The 17103-nt window shown below is 46.2% G+C and overlaps 1 protein-coding gene across 4 annotated transcripts in view; it reads right to left on the bottom strand.

Moving 5' to 3' along the window:
- Positions 1 to 16114, bottom strand: part of LOC102460602 (KAT8 regulatory NSL complex subunit 1-like) — an 80209-nt gene extending 64095 nt beyond the window's left edge. Inside the window, exon 1 of one of the 4 annotated variants that reach the window (XR_016348990.1) lies at positions 15581 to 16114. Coding sequence is in view for 3 of the 4 variants with exons in the window: in XM_075923044.2 (XP_075779159.2) it covers positions 15581 to 15960 (380 nt within the window). In the remaining variant the exon portion in view is untranslated. The remainder of the gene's footprint in view (positions 1 to 15580) is intronic. The other 3 variants (XM_075923044.2, XM_006127797.3, XM_075923045.2) reach the window with 3 other exon arrangements.
- Positions 16115 to 17103: the final 989 nt, after the last annotated feature.

The following is a 17103-nucleotide window of genomic DNA, read 5'->3' on the forward strand; positions in this document are numbered from 1 at the left end:
GGATACTGCTATCTTTTCCCTTAACAGTATTCTTGGTAAAACATTTTGTTGCTTTCTGATTGCTGCCATTAGTATGGCAGATAAGTATTTTATGCAATATAAACTTTATGAATAGTTGTGAGGTTATGGACAGAGGTCAAACGCATAAATATTACAGATATTTATGATCCATGAAAGGACAAGAGAGATAGAACTTAAGGGTGAAAAATGCGGAATATTGTTACCCGAGATTGAGGGACCTGAGAGACCCTGCCAACAATAAGAACAATGAACATCTGTGGAGATAGTCTACGTTCACTTTCCAGACCATATGCAGACTTAAGGATTTACAAAAACAAAAGAACTGGCCAGTCTCTGACTAGGGGACCGCTATTGTAAGAATAAAAAAAGAGCACTAGAATGTATCCATTATAAAGGAGAAACCCTGCCAGCAGAAGGTCTCATGAAAGGCAGATCACAGCTGTTTGAGCTGGACCAGCACAGCAGGGATTGACCTTTGAGGAGATCTAATATACTTTCAAAGAAAGTAACTTGTTAGTAAGTACAGGCTAGTTTTTTGCCTTATGTTTTTCTTTTCTCTGTAACCCTATGTTTACAAATTCTTATACTTGCTTTCATTTGAATATTTATCTAATGCTCTGTAAATTTGGTTACTATAATTTGTTGAAGTGCTGTAGGCTAAGGAAAGTGCTGAACTGAGGAGAGACCCATGAACTCAGCTGCATTATTTCTATAGATTCAGCAGATTGCAGGTGTCCAGAAGATATGGGGACTAGGCGTCTGTCACATTACCGAAATGGAGGGAAGCAGCCAGATCGCTGCTGCACCCCTAGGTGGGGGTGTTGGCCCCAGAAATTGGTAAGAAAGGGAGCCATGTGGGGTATTGAATGGGAGCTTGTTGTTTTCTCATCCTGTGTACACTATTTATGTGAGTATATAATGTCTGTGTGTGTAGATCTGTAATCTGTGTGGAAGCTGAATATTTCTCTGAATGTGGTTAAGCATTGCTATGGACAGGCTGAGTAGTGGAGCCCTGTGGAACAATGGCACTTGATGGCCCAAAGACACACCTAAAGCATGAGGGCGGACACCTAAGAGCGGCCAGCAGAGAGAGGCTGAGGACCAGGTGACCTGCTGCATACCAGAAGAGGCCAGGAAGGGGGTATAAAGAGGCCATGTGGTCGATGCCATTTTGTTCTCAGCTCAGCACTTCATCCCAGAGGCAGCATTGCAGGGATCGAAGAGCCCGGAAGACCTGTGAACCCATCCTGATCGTAGGATGTGCAATAAGAACTTTTAAACCAGCAGCTGCAACATCTCTGCTAGAGCCTGCATCGAGGACTGGGAGATTCGGTGCATGTAATGTACTGTACTTTAATAACCTTACTCTCAGGCTTTTCTTTCTTGTAATAATAAACCTTTAGATATAGATTCTAAAGGATTGGCCCAGCATGATTTGTGGGTAAGGTCCAGAGGGTAAATTGACCAGGGATCTGTGGCTGGTTTCTTGGAACTGGACAGAACTTGTTCGGGGTAGGTGGGATTGGGTGCTAGGACCCCCCACCTGTGTATGAGGCCTGGGGCCATCTGGGGCACGGATATTGCTGGGGTGTCGGAGGGGTTTTGCTCGTGAGGCTTCAGGAAGGCAGCTGAAGCGCTCTGTGAGACTGGTTTGTGGCCTATTTGAAGAGGTCACCAGTCAGGGGGGCTGTAAGGAGCCCCGGATTTGAGCAATTCGCCCTGAGCGGACGCCCTCAGCTGTGCCCAGACACAGCCCGGTCCGTCACAGCGTCTAACATAGTAGGGTGTATAAACAGCTAGCTCTTACAGCAGGGGTGGCCAATCCATGGCTCACAAACCATGTGCGGCTCTTCATCCCTGAAAGTGCAGCTCGCGAAGCTTCTCCCACTGCTCGCAAAGCCGCCCCATGCGTCCCTACAAATGGTCCCCAGCCCCCCATGCTCACCAGGTGCAGGGGAGCTGCTGGCACGGCAAAATGGTGGCAGCCAACAGGAGCCTGATGTGGCCAAAAAGCTTAACTCGTGTTTTTTAAAGGGGGCAGTGTCCTCCCCCCCCTTCTCAACAACTCTGGCTCGTGGGGAGTGCTTTTTTTGGGGGGGGCGGCTCAACAATTCTGGTGTGGCTCTTCGCATTTTTTCCACCATTGTTTTGGCTCTTTGTTTAACGGGTTGGCCACCCCTGCTTTACCGAGAAAATCCAGGGCTCACGGAGCTTAGAATGGAGTACTTGTGTTACCAACAGCCAATAGTTGGAGGAGGTTTCTCCTTATGATTGCAGAACAAAGATGTAAGCAGGTGGTAGTGATTAATCCCAGACACCCCAGGAAAACCCAAAAGCATCAGTTACTGATGAACAGTTACTAACGCTGCTTAACATTTATCTTTTCAATAGTTTGCTAGTACGCTTATCTTCAAACATTACTTTATGCCTGCAGAATAAACATGACAGTTTGAGCAGTATGATTGCTCAGAGTTCCAGTATATGGAGTGAGACAAGTCTGCTGAGACTCTACGGGTTAAGTTTAGAGGCAGGAGCAACAGCGGTAATGTTGTGGTTGGCATCTACTATAGCTCAGATCAGGTGGATGAGGCTTTCTTCAGACAACTAAGAGAAGCTTTCAGATCACAGACTCTGGTTCTCATGGGGGACTTTAATCACCCTGACACCCACTGGGAGATCAACACAGCAGTACACAGACAATCCAGGAAGTTTTTGGAGAATGCTGGGGATAACTTGACCTAGGAGGAGAGGCTGAAGGATTTGGGCTTATTTAGTCTGCAGAAGAGAAGAGTGAGGGAGGATTTGATACCAGCCTTCAACTCCCTGAAGAGAGGTTCCAAAGAGGCTGGAGAAAGGCTGTTTTTGTGGTGGCAGATGGCAGAACAAGGAGCAATGATCTCAAGTTACAGTAGGAGAGGTCTACGTTGGAGATTAGGAAAAACCATTTCACTAGGAGGATAGGGAAGCACTGGGGTGGATTCCCTAGGGAGGGAGTGGAATCTCCATTCCTAGAGGTTTTTAAGTCTCGGCTTGACAAAGCCCTGGCTGGGATGATTTAGTTGGGGTTGGCCCTGCTTTGGATAGTGTGTTAGAATCATAGGGCTGGAAGAGACCTCAGGTGGCCATCAAGTCTATGTGCAACTTCCAAGTTTGGATTTTTATTTAAGCTAAGTTAGTATTTTCATTAGTTTATTAATGTGGATTCTATTTTTAAGAACTTCTAAAACCATACATCATTGTACCTAGATACTGACACACTGTTGACACGCTGGTTCAAGAATTAAAGTGAGTTTTTATGGGCTCTCCTTTTATAGCAGTAGAGGGCCAACTCATTTTTTACATTAAACCCTGTTTAGATCTTGCAGTAAAATTCACTTAATGGTCAGTTATAGGAGTTACAACCTAAGTACTTCAGTAGCCCTCATCACCATATTCCTTATACTTTTAAGTTAGTATTTTAGAAATGGTTACGTTTCTTTCCTTTATTTATTTATTCTAAGTCAGTCAGCTTACACAAGAGCAAGTAAATGAAGACTTGCTCTACACTTAGAATTTAGATCAATTTGGAGGCAGAACTGGGAGCTTCTTCTAATGGACAGGAGTGGTTCTTCCTTTCAAATGTTCACAGAGATTGACTACCTATTGTATTGGCCTGAATAATACAGGACAGTCAAACTAGATGATAATGATATTCTTCTAGCCTTAAAATCTATTAATCTATGAATAACTGAAGAAATTAAAGTTTTGCAACACCACACCCTTTTCATTAATCCAGATGGAAAATTACTTGGAGATAATCTAAGTGCAGAAATTCATTTTGGGTTTTCTATGACAGTGGGCAATTATGTTAACTGCCATCATCAAAACAAGACAGGGTGCATAAATGCTTACTAAGTATGCCTAAATTGCAAATGTTAAAACACTTTCTAATTCTCCATCAGATTGCATGAAGTGGAAAGAAACCGAAGGCATAACTACACATTCAATTTTAATAAAAGAGCATATTCAGCACATCAGCAAAAGCAGTTTAATAAATTATTTCCTATCTTTCTCCAAGTCCTCGTCCTGACCTGTCACCGTGATTGCTTGATCTTCCATTTGTTTGGTGTTTTAAAAACAGTACTTCTGTTCTTTAATCAGTGACACACATAAGAGAGCAGATAGTTATACCAAGTGGTTGCCACCTAGAGAGAAACTTCGTCTTATTTCTACCTGCTTTTAAAGCATCTACATTTATCAGTTGTTCCCTTTACCATATCATGGAATTTCCCTTCATAGAGGGGAAGTGAGATGGGAAGGACACAGAGAAGGGTACAGAGAAGAGCGACAAGAATCATTAAAGGTCTAGAGAACATGACCTATGAAGCCAGGCTTCATGAACTGGGCTTGTTTAGTTTGGAAAAAAGAAGATTAAGGGGGGACATGATAGCGGTTTTCAAATATCTAAAAGGGTGTCACAAGGAGGAAGGAGAAAATGTGTTCCTCTTGGATTCTGAGGACAGGACAAGGAGTAATGGGCTTAAAGTGCAGCAGGGGAGGTTTAGATTGGACATTAGGAAAAAATTCCTAACTGTCAGGGGTGGTCAAATATTGGAATAAATTGCCAAGGGAGGTGGTGGAATCTCCCCCTCTGGAGATATTTAAGAACAGGTTAGACAGACATCTGTCAGGGATGGTGTAGACGGAGCTTGGTCCTGCCTTGAGGGCGGGGGGCTGGACTTGATGACCTGTTGAGGTCCCTTCCAGTCCTATGATTATGAAACAGTTTCTAGGAAATGGTTTTCCTTTTTTGTATGGGAGTCAGCGATGTAGAAGTTTTAGATGCATGCGCAGATCGCACGAACCCAGCTCTTTCGCCACAGGCGAGTAGATTGTATTATTTGTCGAGCCCTGCTCATTACTGTCAAATAAAATTTAAAAATGTTTTATGCCTTCTAAAGTTCTAGTTAGATCATTTAGAGAACTCAAATCAAAGTCTCAGGTTGGTTGAGCCTTCCAAACCTCCTTAGCATGGTATGAACAATAAAGTACCTCTCCCTCTTAAAAACTGCACAACTGCTTAGAGATGCAAAAAGAACAGGACCTTTGTACAATAGTGAACATTAGATGTTTTCCTGAAAAATACACTGTAGGAGGAATGATTTGGGGGAAATTCTATGGCTGATATTATACAGGTCAGACTAGATAGCCACAATGGTTCCCATCTGGCCTTGGGAGTCTGTGAATGATGATTAGAGTGAGGCCTGCCAGCACGAAGACTGAAATACTGCTGGTTACTAAAAAAGATGACTTAAGGTGATATGTAAAGGACTGTTCTTTAAAATTATGTTAGTTTCTGAGATGTGCTTCTATCCTTTTACTACAGAAATCAAGTGTCAGGTCTAGGGATGTTAGTGTCCCTCTTGCCATGCAGCGAAGTGTTCTTCCATGTCGGGGAAGAGACCCTGCCCCTGCCCAGCGCTGGCTGGCTGAGAGGCAGAGCAGGACATGCCTCTCCCAACAGCCAGTGGGAGGGGAGGCACTGGGCGGTTTATCCCAGGCCCGGCAGCCAGAGGTCTGCAGCCACCCAGCCGCTGCTACTTTAGGGGACACACACATCCATTGGCTCATATTAGTCCAATACATTAGAAAAGGACAAAGGTCTTCGGAGGAGTCAATCCTGGAATCCAAGTACCTTTCCTGAAGCAGAAGGAACTTCTGTAGTGGAGGAAGACAAGAGAGGTAGCCGTGTTAGTCTGAAACCAACAGAACACCACTGGCCATCACCTACAGTCCTCAGCTAAAACCTCTCCAACACATCATCAGTGATCTACAACACATCATCAGTGATCTACAACCCATCCTGGACAATGAGCCCTCACTCTCACAGACCTTGGGAGGCAGGCCAGTCCTCGCCCACAGGCAACCTGAAGCATATTTTCACCAGCAACTATACACCACACCATAATAACTAACTCAGGAACCAATTCATGCAACCAACCTCAGTGCCAACTCTGCCCACATATATACACCAGTAACATCATCACAGGACCTAACCAGATCAGCCACACCGTTACTGGTTCATTCTCCTGCACATCTACCAGCATAATATACGCTATCATGTGCCAACTATGCCCCTCTGCTATATACATCGGCCAAGCTGGACAGTCCCTACGTAAAAGGATAAATGGACACAAATCAGATATTAGGAATGGCAATATACGAAAACCTGTAGGGGAACACTTCAGTCTCCCTGGACACACAATTGCAGATCTAAAGGTAGCCATCCTGCAGCAAAAAAACCTTCAGGACTAGACTTCAAAGAGAAACTGCTGAGCTACAGTTCATCTGCAAATTTGACACCATCAGCTCAGGATTAAACAAAGACTGTGAATGGCTAGCTAATTACAAAAGCAGCTTCTCCTCTCTTGGTATTCACACCTCCAGATCAGCTACTAGAAGTGGGCCTCATCCTCCCTGATTAGTTTCACCTAGTTATCTCTAGCCTGATTCTGGACTGCATATTTATACCTGCCTCTGGGAATTTCCACTACATGCATCTGACAAAGTGGGTCTTTGCCTACGAAAGCTTATGCTCCTACACTTCTGTTAGTCTATAACTGGGGTTGGGAACCTTTTTTGGGTCAGGGGCCGCTGACCCAAAGAAAAATCAGTTGGAGGCTGCACACAAGTGAGAAAAGCAAAAAAGCTAAACAAACCCTCACTGACATTGCTCCTGACTGAGTAGAAAGACACGCCCCACATTCCTAGAGCCTAGGCTAGTAGTTCATATGTGCTCCCTCCCATGGGGAAGCAGTGTGGGGGCTGGAGCGCCAACTTGGGCTTGAGTGCCAATTTGGCCTCTCCAATGCTAGAGAGGAGGCCCCAAGCCTCAGTGGCCAGATCCAGGCAAGCCGGGGGCCGCACCTGGCCCCTAGGTTCCTCACCCCTGCTGTACAAGCTAAAACTAACCTAATGAACACCCTAAATGGCTGTGTCATGTCAAGTTAGAGAACAGACTACATTGTATTTGAAAGTGTGATATTTAGCTTCCCCTTTTCTGGAATGAAGCCAGGGAAGGTATTTCTTTGCTGAGATGGAAGTCAGACTATGGTCAGCGAGAACTTTGACGTCTCATGGTCTCAATGAAATACAGGGTATTGTGGACCTGCCACCACCTGATATTTCTAGTGAATGTTATTGCTACTATTTTCATGAACAGAGAAAAGGGAACAAGTAGAGATGGTCTCCAAAACTGGACATCAAAGTAAGGGCTGGGTCTCTGATGGGGATAAACCTGGATAAGGCCAGCCTGTCATCTTGGTTCCGAGGGTCTGAGAATATTAGATGACTCACAATTAGAGGATGGAAAGCCAAAATGACTGCAAGATGTATCCTTAAGGAGATTATTGGTAGTCCAGAGATCTAGAATAGAATGTATCCCAATATACCAGACACTGGAAGTTTGAGATGGAGATAACTCATGTTGCTAGCCTCAAACAGTGAACCTCACCTGACAAAGTCAGCCTTCAAGAGTCTATTGTGGGTAAGTATTAAATGGCCACAAAACAAAAACAAAACAGCCCCCCCCCCCCCACAGGCCTAGGAAGTAGGGCTAATCCTAGATTACATTTGGGAGGTAGGCAAAGAACTCCACAAACAGAAGGGGAAGATTAGGGACAGTGTGCCGATTAGCCTCCCACCTGCCCAGCATCTGTTCCCTGAGCTCCCCAATTCCTTTCACCTCCCTTCTAAATCTGGGAATTTGGTGTGTTTACATGGGACTCCCTGCCAAACTAGTGGGGGACCACCCCAGTGCTGACAGGGCCCGAGTCAGAGACCCAGTGGAGAGCACGGGCTCAGGTCACCCTACCTCAAACATATATGGTGATCTACACCTGTAGAGATTATTCCCCCTTCGGGCACTTCAAGTGCAGAAGGTGGCGGCCTGCAAGAGACCTTAAAAATACCTTACCTGTAGAGGCTTCTGTTTTAAAAACTCCCCAAGGTCAGACTCCCCAACCTTAGGTGGCATGTTGCCACCACCAAAATGCAAAACCCCTTTCTTTTTAAAACAAGGAAGATACGCTTGGAAACTTCTTCCCGTGGGGTATCCCAAGCTCTCCTGTTGTGAGAGAGCTTACGGGGTTGGGGAAACGGACACAAGAATCAAATCAAAGCCTGAAAGGTAATTTTATTAACAAAACAAAGATCTACTTGGTAAAGCATTCTTGATGGCAAGGTGTTGTAGAGCAACTGAGAAAACTTGATTAAAGCACAGAGAATTGCTCCCCTGGGATTCAGCTTTTAGTTACAGTGCATGGGGAGGCAGAGAAATTTAATCAAACTACAAAACAAAGAAAATAACCTGACCATGTCTAACTAAACATTCCCTATCACTTACGTATCTGTAGCTTCAAGGTCCAATCCATTTCTAAGTAGGGGTATATCCCTGCCTGGTTCAATTCATCCTTTCCCCCCCAACACCTGGTTTGAACTCAGAGAGGAACTGCAGCAGGAAGATTCCCTTTCAAGTCAAATCTCAACACTTTCTTCCAATTGGTCATCCTGGTTCCCTACCAATACTTCCTGGTTAACCACTGTTCTGGATTTAATCGTTTAGTTAAAGAATGCTCAAAAAGGGTAGTACTCCTCCCATCTACACAATACCCACTGCTAATAACTCTGGCCACTAGGCCGCACCACCATGTTGGAGAAGGCCATTATTATTGAGTGGCCAATGGGCCACACTGCTCTACTGAAGAAGGGCATTGTTATGGACTCTGGACAACTTCCTCATGGAAAAGAGGTGTTATTGACTCTGACTGTGGCCACTAGGAGCCCCTGCCCTGTGGGAAGGGGGCGTTGTTAATGACTGGCTGCTAGGCCGTGCAGCCCTGTGGGAAAGGGACTGATGCAATTGACTCTGGCTACTAGGCCACACTGCAATGCGTGAAGAGGGCATGGTTAATGATTCTGGCCATTGTACCACACAGTCCTACGAAAGGAGAGTGTTGTTATTGACTCTGGCTGCTAGCCCTGACTGCCCCACAGACAAGGTGTGTTACTGACCATGGCTGCTAGGCCCCTCTACCCTTCAAGAGGAGGGCGTTGTTACACACTCTGGCTGCTAAGTCACTCTGCCCTGCAGGAGGAGGTTGATGACTGAAGCCACAGATCTTACAACCTGGGACAAGGTACAGGTATGTAGTTGGGAGGGGAGGCACAGCACTCCCCCTTGCCAAAACAGGTACACATGCAGGATTGAGCATCCCTAGAGGGTTCTCAGAGGCCCAGCACTCAGCCCACCCCACCCCCGAAAGGGGGAAGGAGGTGGGCATGCCTGCCACATGACGGTGCACAAGACAAATTAGATTCCTGAAAGGGGGACTGGAAAGGTTGGGGGCCACTATAAGAGAGAATATTAGCATGCTACTGACAGGTGATACACAAATACCTGAGAGGAAAAATAGCTTCTCTCCTCTGCAAATTCCTGGTGCTTTCCATGGAAAATAGCATTGCAATGTGTATAAGCGGTCACAGGTATTTTTAGTGAGTCATGAGTAGGTCATGGGCAATAAATAAAAATTCATGGCCTGTGACCTGTCCACGACTTTACTAAAAATATCCACGATTCAAATAAGGGGGCGGGCGGGAGGGAGGGAAGGAAATAAACTGGGAGGATATCAGGAGCCACTGCTGAAAGGGAGATGCCTGGGGCCACAACTCCTCTGGCCACAGACCACTGCCTTAGTGTGGCTGTCCCCTGCTTGGGCATCCCTGGGATCAGCCATACTAGCCCCCACAGAAGTCATGGAAAAAAAACAACAACACAGAATTGATGACTTCTCTGACAGATACGGAACTCAACTTATAAGCATGAGGAAGTTCAGAGAATGGTCTTGCATACAACCCAATCACCATCTTTAGGAAAAAACAGTTATCTACATTAGATTAACATTGACACGTAATACTATATGCTTTAAACGTCTGGCCACCAAATTGAATTACCAGTTGAAGGCAATTAGAGTTCCCAATATAATATCAGTACAAGAGGTCCCTTCATCCAGAAAGGACAAATTTTCTCACTGTATGGTCCCACTTGTTATGAATACCTGAACACCTATTAAGGAATTTCAGAGGCATGGAAATCTATAAAGTCAAACAAAATATTAGTCACCACGAGTCATCTTAGTGCTCCAATATTAAGTAAAATACTTAAGAGGAACCACATTTATAACAGGAAGAGTAAGCAGATTTCTTTGTTTACATTCGTCTATAAGCAGATGCCTTGCTGCAAGATGATAAGCCCAAAGGTAGAGCTTGCTCCACTCTTTAAACAAAGAGTGATAGAAATGTAGCCGTGTTAGTCTGGGGTAGTTGAAGCAAAATGCAGGACAATGTAGCACTTTAAAGACTAACAAGATGGTTTATTAGATGATGAGCTTTCGTGGGCCAGACCCACTTCCTCAGATCAAAAATCTGAGGAAATCAAAAAATAAACCATCTTGTTAGTCTTTAAACAAAGGCAGCCTACAGGATGTTCAGAAGGACTTTCTACTTCTCCTGTTCCAGAACTCTGAAGGACACCATTACAGTACTGGCATTAGCAGAGGATTTGATATTATGCTAATTATACTCCCCTTTTCTAATCAAGAGGTATTTCCTTGGCCAAGTGACTGAAAACAGACAAATGTTTACATACTTTGATCCTTAATTGCTACTGAATCTAAGTTAAATATTTAACATTTTATATTTATATGAAAAGACTTCTCTATTTTTCATAATAATTCACTCCCTCCTCCCCCCTCCCCCGATAAAAAACAGCAGCATGGCACTAATCTGCACTAGCAGCTTGTAGTTATGGCTTTTTCAAGTTGGAGATAGAATTTGAAAAATCAATTAACTTTAGTTATAATTGAGATACTTGTTTTGTAGAAACAGTCACATCAGTAACATGAAACCTTTCTACTGGCACCCTGATATCAGATCTTTTAGAAGTGAAGTAAGACTACTTGGTAACATGTGCAACTTAATATGTGCATCAGTAAAGTTCTGTGGTGACTGGAAGCCAATAATAATTAAACATTTGTACAAAAGACGACAAAACTTTTTCACAGACATTAAACAAAATCTCGTTTGTTGCATTCCTAGTCAGCCTCACCTGTGGTGTTGTGCTGGATTCTCAAATTATAATCAAGTTCTCAACTCAAGTGTAGCTCTCTAACAATGTTTGTCCTCATCTCTAATGCTGCTGAAAGAGATTAAACAAAGTAGGCTTTGACTAAGTTTACATGACATCTGTTTTGGCTATCAGTTTAAAGTTAGGGATGTAAACTTTAAAAAAAAAAAAAAACCCAAAACAGTAACCACGTAACCAGTTGAAACTGAGTTACGCTGTTAAATGCTTTGTGGGCTGCCCAAGCTTTGGGCTCCTTGAGGCTTCCAGGAGTTTAACCAATAAGCTAATTCTTATCAGTTAACCGGTTAAACTCTTACAACCTTATCTGAAGTTGTTGTGAAAGGTCTCTAAAGATGCATCAATAAGTGCTGTTCTGTTTTTGCACGTCTAGCTTCTAGCTCTATAATAAATTCTGAATATCCAGAAAGAAAGCTTTAGATATATCTAGATGTAATTCCATTTGGGAACTGTATTAGAATCACCATAGCATGAGCAACTCTCAAACTTATGAAGTGTAAGCAAATATATAGCCCTCTCTTTGCAGGCTGCAGAGACTAGCCTTTAAAAAACAACAACTGTAGTGATATTGTGAAAAACCTAATCAAAAAGTAGAATTTACATGTTCTTTCCTTGAGAAACTGAGTTTCATGGGCATCCTGATCTCTTTAAGGAGTGAATTCCAGACTCAGGACCAGTTATTAAGATGACAATTCCATAGAGGCTCTGATACAATCGAAGTCAAACACATGGATTAATTCCCTTCCAAAGACTACTTCTGCACTGGTACTGCGGGGAGAGTGGAAAGAAGGGTGGAGGAGGAGATGTAGATATCAGGGGTGCCTGAGAATTCCCTGTTGAGCGTTTATCAGGATCTCAGTTAGGGATGTAATAGTATAGACGATCAAACGATTAACTATAAGCAAAAGTGTCAGAGCCAGGTGCTTCACTGGCCAAAAAGCAGAGAACCACCGCACTACAGTACTTGTATGAGGTGAACTGAAAGAATTTTTTTAAAATCATCTTGCAGTACAAATATTTGTAATAAAAATTAAGTGAGCACTATACACTTTGTACTCTGTTTTGTAATAGAAATCATTTTTGAAAATAGAGAAAAACAAATTATTTAATAAATTTAGTGGATATTTTGTTTAATAGTGCAATTAATTTTTTAGTTAATCATGAGTTAATTGCGATTGAGTACACTGCTGTAAGGTAATTTCTGCTCAACCAGTTGACTGCTTGGAGTCATTGTGCCAGGCACAAAACTTTCTTAACGGTCCTCCTCTTGACATCCAGACAAAGATGAGGAGAACACAATGACTTAAGTAGAGAGAGAATAAGAGCTGGACTGGAAAAGGAGGGCAGCACATACAGACAAGGAAGCAGAGTGTGTGTGGGGGGACCTACTTTGCACACTGCCTGCCCGGCAAACAGGCAGCTTCCACGAGGGGAAGCAGGTGGCTTTACACACACACACACACACACACACACACACACACACACAGCGCTGATTCCCCATATGCTGATTCCTCCGCGCCCCCCCCCCCCCCCCATCTTCCCCTCCAGTCCCACAGCCCCCAATCAGCACAACACTCAGCCGAGCCGCCACGGAGGGAGGGGAAGGGGGCGGGGCGGTGAGGTACACAGCGGAGGACGGGGCCATGTATGTCACCGCCCCCCTTCTCCTCCTGCTGCGGCGGCATTCAGCCGAGCGCTGCGCCCCTCAGCTGGGCCGCTGGAGGAGCCAGCTGCTCAAGGGGCTGTTTGGGCTCCCCTGGGTTGGGAGGGGAAGGGAGGGCGGTGATGTACACAGCCCCGGCCCCAGCCATGTACATCACCGCCCCGCCCCCCTCCCACACAGCAGCCCGGCTGAGCAGGAAGCACTCAGCCAAGCGCCACGGTGGGGGGGAAGGGGGGCGGGGAGAGAGAGGCAGGATGAGGAGGAGAAGAGAAAGGGAGAGTGAGAGGCAGGAGGGGGAGAAGAGAAAGGAAGACGGAGAGAGAGGCAGGAGGCGGAGGAGAGCTGAGAGAGTGCGGGGGAGGCAGTAGGAAGAGAGAGAGAGCGAGCGCGTGCGCAAGCACGCGCTCAGGAGAGATGATCTGAAAATCCCCTTATGACGGGCTAATTGGCTAGTTACTTACATATTGTGTGTCCGTAAGGTGCTATGGGACCACTGGTTTAGGTTTTTTTTAAACTGTCAGTGGCAGAACAGAATCAAGATTACCTGGCTCCAAGTTAATGCTCTGATCAATAAATGACCAATACCATCATAGATTCATAGAGTCCAAAGTGAGAAGGGAACCACTGTAATAATAGCCTGATATCCTGTACCACAGAATGCTCCAAAAATAATTCCTAGGATCTTCCTAGAACATCTTTCAGATAAATATCTAATATTGATTTTAGAATAACCAGCAAGAAAATCCACCACAAACCTTGCTAAAATGGAACAATGGTTAATTACTCTCACTATTAAAAAATGTCTTATTTCCAGTCTAAATTTCGCTTCAACTTCTAACTTTGGAACTGGATTAACAGCTTTCTCTGATACATTAAAGAGATCCTTATTTGTTCCCTATGGAGATACTTATAGAATGTAATCAAGTCACCCCGTAACCTTTCTGTTAAGATAAAGAGACCGAGATCCTTCAGTCTGTCACTGAAAGGGAGGTTTTCTAATAATTTAATCAGTTTCATGGCTCTTCTTTGAATGCTCTCCAATTTATCAACATTCCTTCTGAATTGTTGCACGAGTGCCAAATACAGTAGACAGATAAGTCCTCTATTCCTACTTGAAATTCCTGCTTATCCACTCAAGGACTGCATTAGCCCTTTTGACCAACACACTGAACTTGTAAATTCATGTTTAGATGATTATTCACCATGACTTTCAGAATCACTGTGTAACAGGATAGATTTCAGAACATTGAAACTGCACTGAGTGCTTTAAATATATGCTACAACCATTACTTTTAGACATAAGATGCAAACAAAAGGCTCTACATCCCAAACAAAGCAACTGTACAGTCTGCTGACGACTTCCTTGCTAGAAAGCAAAACAGTAGTTTGTAATAAATATGAAACACTTTGAAAGCATGCATATGGCCTCTATTAAAGCCAATGAATTATCAAAGTAACAGAATGAAAACATGATGGTTTTAATTTGTAATATACACCCAAAAAATTCAATTTCACTATGCTGAACACTGTTTCTTGACAAGGATAGCAGTGGTCTTTCTAGATCTCCATGGTCAACAGGAACAGTCAATTTCAGAAATAGACAATTATTTTAAAACTGAAAGTTCTCCTTTCCTGTTGTTTGCTTCTCCCCATACCATAGTCTGTTTTTGATCTTTTACAATTATTTCAGTTCTTGAGGTAGGGACTGCCTCTTCCTGAATGTCTGTAATCAGATACACATTCTATTACCTCTATGGAAAATAAGTCCATTGGTATGTAAAATCATCTATGCATTCTAATATAAACACTACAAACCAGAAATTCTAGTTCTCAGGTTACTTATAATACATACATTTACAATCTTAAAAGATTGTTTTGGTCTAAACATTTATTGAAAAGCCCTATATGATGGCCCTAAGATGCTGGTTAGCCTACTGTCTCATCTCAAGAATGATGCTTATCAGGACAGTACTTAAGAATCTAATTAAACAGGGAAAACAAACAACAAATGGTTTGGTAGCACTTTATAAAACAAAACATATAGATGGGATCATCTGCGGGCACAGCCCACTTCCTCTGAAGCTTATGAAACAGGGAAGCATTCACATTTAAAATTAGGTAAATTGAGGCAAACAATGACAGACGAAAAGGTCAGAAAGGAAATCTATGGCAACACTGAACCAAGATATCCTTCCAGCTCTCTGCATTTATTACAAAATCATCCCTTCTCCTGTTCTTAGTGAAATTCACACTTGGGCTTTTCCTCCAATGTTTTATTTTACCTGAAAATTAGGATTAGATTAAGAAAATTAGCACGTGTAATTTAGTTAACATCTAGTTACTCAGAAAACGTGGCCACGGCTTCAGGCATGAGTCGTATCAATGCTCACATCTTCGGGACAGTTTAAAGGAGGCGGCGGTAACCTCAAGGATATGGGTTGGTCTGAAAGCGGGCGGGGCGGAAGCGGCCAAGCTGGCTACGCAGATTCCCGTCTCGGAGGAGGCGATGCAGAGGGAGGCTTTGCTTTGAGCAGCGAAAGCGGCGGCGGCTTCACGTCGCTGCATCTCCTTCCCGCCAGGACGGGTTTGGAGGCGGCAAGTCACCCGCCGCACTTCAAAGCCCTCAGGCGCACTCGCGCCGCAGCTGCGGGAGAGGGGAGCGCCCTGCCACCGCCCTCGGCCCCGGGCGCGAGAAGGGCGGTAGCTCCGTTACTCACGCTGCAGAGGCCGGCGCGGGTCGCTCCTCCTCCGGGCTCTCGCTCTCCCCCTCGGAACCGCAGCTCGAGCCGCCACAGCTGCTGCTGTCGGTGGCGTCCGAGTCGCAAGCCCCCTGGGCGGCCCGGAGCCTGGCGGTGGCGCTGGCCGCCAGCTGCCGCAGGTCAGGCCCCAGGACCGGCGGGAGGCAGGCGGGAGCCGCCCGCCCCATGCAGCGCACCAGCCCCGCCAGCTGCTGCCGAACGTGCCGCTCCACCTGCCGGGCCTGCAGCGCCCGCAGCCTCCGGCACAGGCCCTGCGCCCGGCCGCACAGCGCTGCCTGGCGGCCCCGCGCCACCGCCTCCCTGCCCGGGGGCAGCGCCGGGGCCATGGCCGCCGCCATGCGGGCCCGGGCGGGAGCGGCGCCTCAGGGCGGGCCCGCGCTCTCCATGCGAGCGGGCTCCGGCGGGCTCCGTCCCTGCACAGCCACCTCCCCGCGGCCGAGCCCGGACAATGCAGCGCCGCCTCTGCGCGCGCCCACTCCGGCTCCCCGCCACGCGCCTGCGCACTGACAGCGCCCTCCGCCCCGCGCGCTTCTCCCCCGCACATGCGCACACTAACCCCATCGTCTCCACTCACGCCCACCTTGCCAGCACTCTACGCAAGCGCACTGGGAGATCCTCTCCCTCCCAGCCGCCCGTCTGCTCCTTCTCTCTGTATTTGCGCGTGCAACGGGCTGTCGCAGTCAGCCACTCGGGTCGCACGCAATCCCTCCCCTCTGTTCTGATTGGCTGCAGGCTGCTATACCCGCCCTCTCTCGGATAAGCTTTCGGTCATTGGGGTAATTCTGTCCAATCAGAGTGAACACCTCGTCATACCAGACAATGAAGAAATGGATCTTTCGATACACCAATCACCCACTAGGGACAAGGAGACATAAGGCAGGTCGAGGAAAGAGGGGTCTGACTGCCCTCCAGTGGTAACACCGAAACTTGCCCGTTTCACCAGCGGAGGGGCTACAAACAACCTAGCGCCTCACCTCTGCAAGGAATAAACTTAAAAAAAACCCACAAATGGTCTGGTAGCACTTTAAAGACTAACAAAACACGTAGATGGGATCATGAGCTTTCGTAGGCACACAGCTCGCTTCTGAAGGAAGTCCGCTAGGGCTCTGGGGATTCGCCTTTGTTCCATGCCCGGAATGCAAGCAGAGCAGCAAAAAGGAATAATCATCGTTGCTTTAAGGTGGAGATGACAAAGGGTCATATGCAGAAAAAACCCTGTCACTAAAGCAGTGGTCCCCAACCTTTTCAGGTTGTCAGGCACCAGGGGGCGTGGCCGTTCGCCCGCCGGGCGCCAGGGACACATGCGCGCCCAGGGGCGGGGCCTCCACCCTCAAGCGCCGCGTGCCTGGGGCCGGCGCCCCCGCCTCCCCGTAAGCGCCGCGCGCCCGGGGCCGGCGCCCCCCCGTAAGTGCCGCGTGCCCGGGGCCGGCGCCCTCCCTCGCCGAGCGCCCAGCGCGCCCCCCCCCCCCTGCAAGCGCCCA

The sequence above is a fragment of the Pelodiscus sinensis genome, chromosome 2, assembly GCF_052426305.1.
Source record: "Pelodiscus sinensis isolate ZL-2025 chromosome 2, ASM5242630v1, whole genome shotgun sequence".
Lineage (NCBI taxonomy): Eukaryota > Metazoa > Chordata > Testudines > Trionychidae > Pelodiscus > Pelodiscus sinensis.